This window comes from Chaetura pelagica, unplaced genomic scaffold, assembly GCF_000747805.2.
Source record: "Chaetura pelagica isolate M959 unplaced genomic scaffold, ChaPel_1.0 scaffold2767, whole genome shotgun sequence".
Taxonomy (NCBI): Eukaryota; Metazoa; Chordata; class Aves; order Apodiformes; family Apodidae; genus Chaetura; species Chaetura pelagica.
Window position 1 is genome coordinate 2,156 of NW_009954083.1, and position 2,438 is coordinate 4,593.

The window sequence follows — 2,438 nt, forward strand, 5'->3', positions numbered from 1 at the left end:
TGGGGTGGTCCCAGAGACCACGGGGGGAGAAGGGGGACACACCCAGGTGAACTGACACTCAACCCCAGTACAAACCAGTAGGAACGCACCTGCAGGTGCAAGCCCTGCACCCACTGCCCCACGGCCCGGTACGCGCCGGTGCCGTTGCCCCCCTGGAACTGGAAGATGTCGTAGCGTCCCGGGGCGTCCCCGTTCTCGTTGAAGGACACTGGTGTTCCTGCGCTGCCTGGAAACCAGTACAGACCAGTACAGACCAGTATAAACCAGGGGAAAAAAAAACAAACAAACAAGAAAAAACCCCCACAAAAAACCCAGTAAACCCCATAAGCAGCCACCGCAGAGCACAAGTGACCACCCCACTGGCAAACCAGTATGGCTCAGTGTGGCCTGCAGGGCATTCCAGTACAAGCCAGTAAGGTGCCAGCTCCCCTTCCAGTACTCCCAGGGTCCCAAGTCCCCTCCCAAAACCTCTTGCTCCCCCTATATCCCCCTCTAGGCCCATTCCAGAGCCTCCCAATACACCCCAGTAAGTCCCACTATTATATCCAGAGCCTCCCACTCCCCTCCCAGAACCCTGTACCCCCTCCCAGTGCCTCCCAGTATACCCCAGCGCCCCCGGTACCGTTGAAGGCAACCCGACGGATGTGCTGGAGAAGGGGGCGGCCGTCGGGGGGGTCCATGGTGGGGCAGAGCCCCCCGCCCGGGCAGGCCTCCCCCAGGAGGTTGTGCAGCCCGTGGGCCATGGCCAGCACCGCGTCGATCACAAACTGCACCTTCCCCTCCTGCTCGTAGGGCGAGTCCCGGCCGATCCGCTCCCGCCCTGACCCCCAAGTGTGGGTCAGGGACCCACGGCTGCCCCACGGCTTGTGGGGGGTGGTGTTGGAAGGGACAGGGAGGGACTGGAGCCCATACTGGGCTTTACTGGGAGGGGGACAGTTACCTGTGCACTTGCGGGGCGCGGGGCCGGGCCCGCCGGGGGTCTCGCCGTGGGTCTCGCCGTGGGGCAGGCGGCAGTTGAAATCCTCCTCCCAGAACTCGTGGAACCAGAGGTTGCGGCGGTTGTTCTCCAGGGAGCGGGAGGTGAAGTACTCGTCAAAGCCTGGGGGTGCCCCACACATCCATGGGGCGCCCCACACATCCATGCGGTGCCCCACACATCCATGGGGTGCCCCATGCACACATGGGGTGCCCCACACATCCATGCAGTGCCCTATAGATCCATGCGGTGCCCCATAGATCCATGGGGTGCCCCACACATCCATGCGGTGCCCCATACACACATGGGGTGCCCCACACATCCATGCAGTGCCCCATAGATCTATGGGGCGCCCCACACATCCATGTAGTGCCCCACACATCCATGGGGCTGCCCCATAGAGCCCCGGGGCTGCTCCAAGGTGCCGAAACCCTCCCCCCCAGGGTGGCTGAGCCCTCCCCGGGGGGCTGGGGGGCTGCCCCATAGATCCGCAGGGCTGCCCCATAGATCCGCAGGGCTGCCCCCCGGATCCGTGGGTCACTCACCGGGCACGGAGGCGCGGTTGGGGAGGATGGTGATGGCGCCCAGAGCCACCTCCTCCAGCCCGGCCACCGGTGCCATCTTGGCCCCCCAGCTGTCCGAGCCCACCCAGGAGAAGTGGCCCGAGAGGTTGGCCAGGGTCGCTGCCTCCAGCACACGCCTGCGGGTGGAACTGGGCTTACTGGGAGAGGAGTGGGGGGGACTGGGGGGTAAGTGTGTGGCTCTAGGACAGCCGGGAGGAGGCTGGAATAGACTGGGAGGGGACTAGGATATACTGGGAGGGCACTGGGGGAGTTACTGGTGCTTCCTGCTCTATACTGGTTTATACTGGGGGGCTACTGGTCCATACTGGGGGTCACTGGTCACTTATCTCACGTCACTCAGGTTGGCAAAGCTACTCTGGGCAGTGCTGGGGGCACTGGGGGGGGTTCCTGGGTCAGTTCCTGGTCTATAATGGTCTATATTGGTCTATACTGGTTTGTACGAGTCCAAACTGGGGGGTTACTCCTCACTCATCTCATCCACCATGATCCATTCCTCAGATCCTCAGTGCTCCCAGTCTATCCCAGTGCCTCTCCCGGTGCTCCCAGTACAGCCCAGTGCCTCTCCCAGTACTCCCAGTCTATCCCAGTCCTTCCCAGTGCTCCCAGTACAGGCCAGTGCCCCTCCCAGCACAAACCAGTACCTTACTGGTCTCAGGTGAGGGGGGTCTTACTAACTCTTCTATTGGGGTTTCTGTCCAAAATGATGGTTCCCTCCTTCCCAGTGCTCCCAGTACAGCCCAGTGCCTCTCCCAGTACTGCCAGTCTATCCCAGTGCCTCTCCCGGTGCTCCCAGTCTATCCCAGTGGCTCTCCCAGTACTCCCAGTCTATCCCAGTGGCTCTCCCAGTACTCCCAGCCTATCCCAGTGCTCCCAGCCCT

The 2,438-nt window shown here is 62.6% G+C and overlaps 1 protein-coding gene across 1 annotated transcript in view; it reads right to left on the reverse strand.

Annotated features, from left to right (window-relative positions):
• LOC104392884 (metabotropic glutamate receptor 6-like) overlaps positions 1 to 2,438 on the reverse strand; it is a gene marked incomplete at both ends in the record, with an annotated part of 6,107 nt that overhangs the window by 2,152 nt on the left and 1,517 nt on the right. The window contains 4 exons of the mRNA XM_010002321.1: positions 76 to 226; positions 623 to 820; positions 941 to 1,099; positions 1,522 to 1,676. Coding sequence (XP_010000623.1) covers positions 76 to 226; positions 623 to 820; positions 941 to 1,099; positions 1,522 to 1,676 — 663 coding nt within the window. The remainder of the gene's footprint in view (positions 1 to 75; positions 227 to 622; positions 821 to 940; positions 1,100 to 1,521; positions 1,677 to 2,438) is intronic.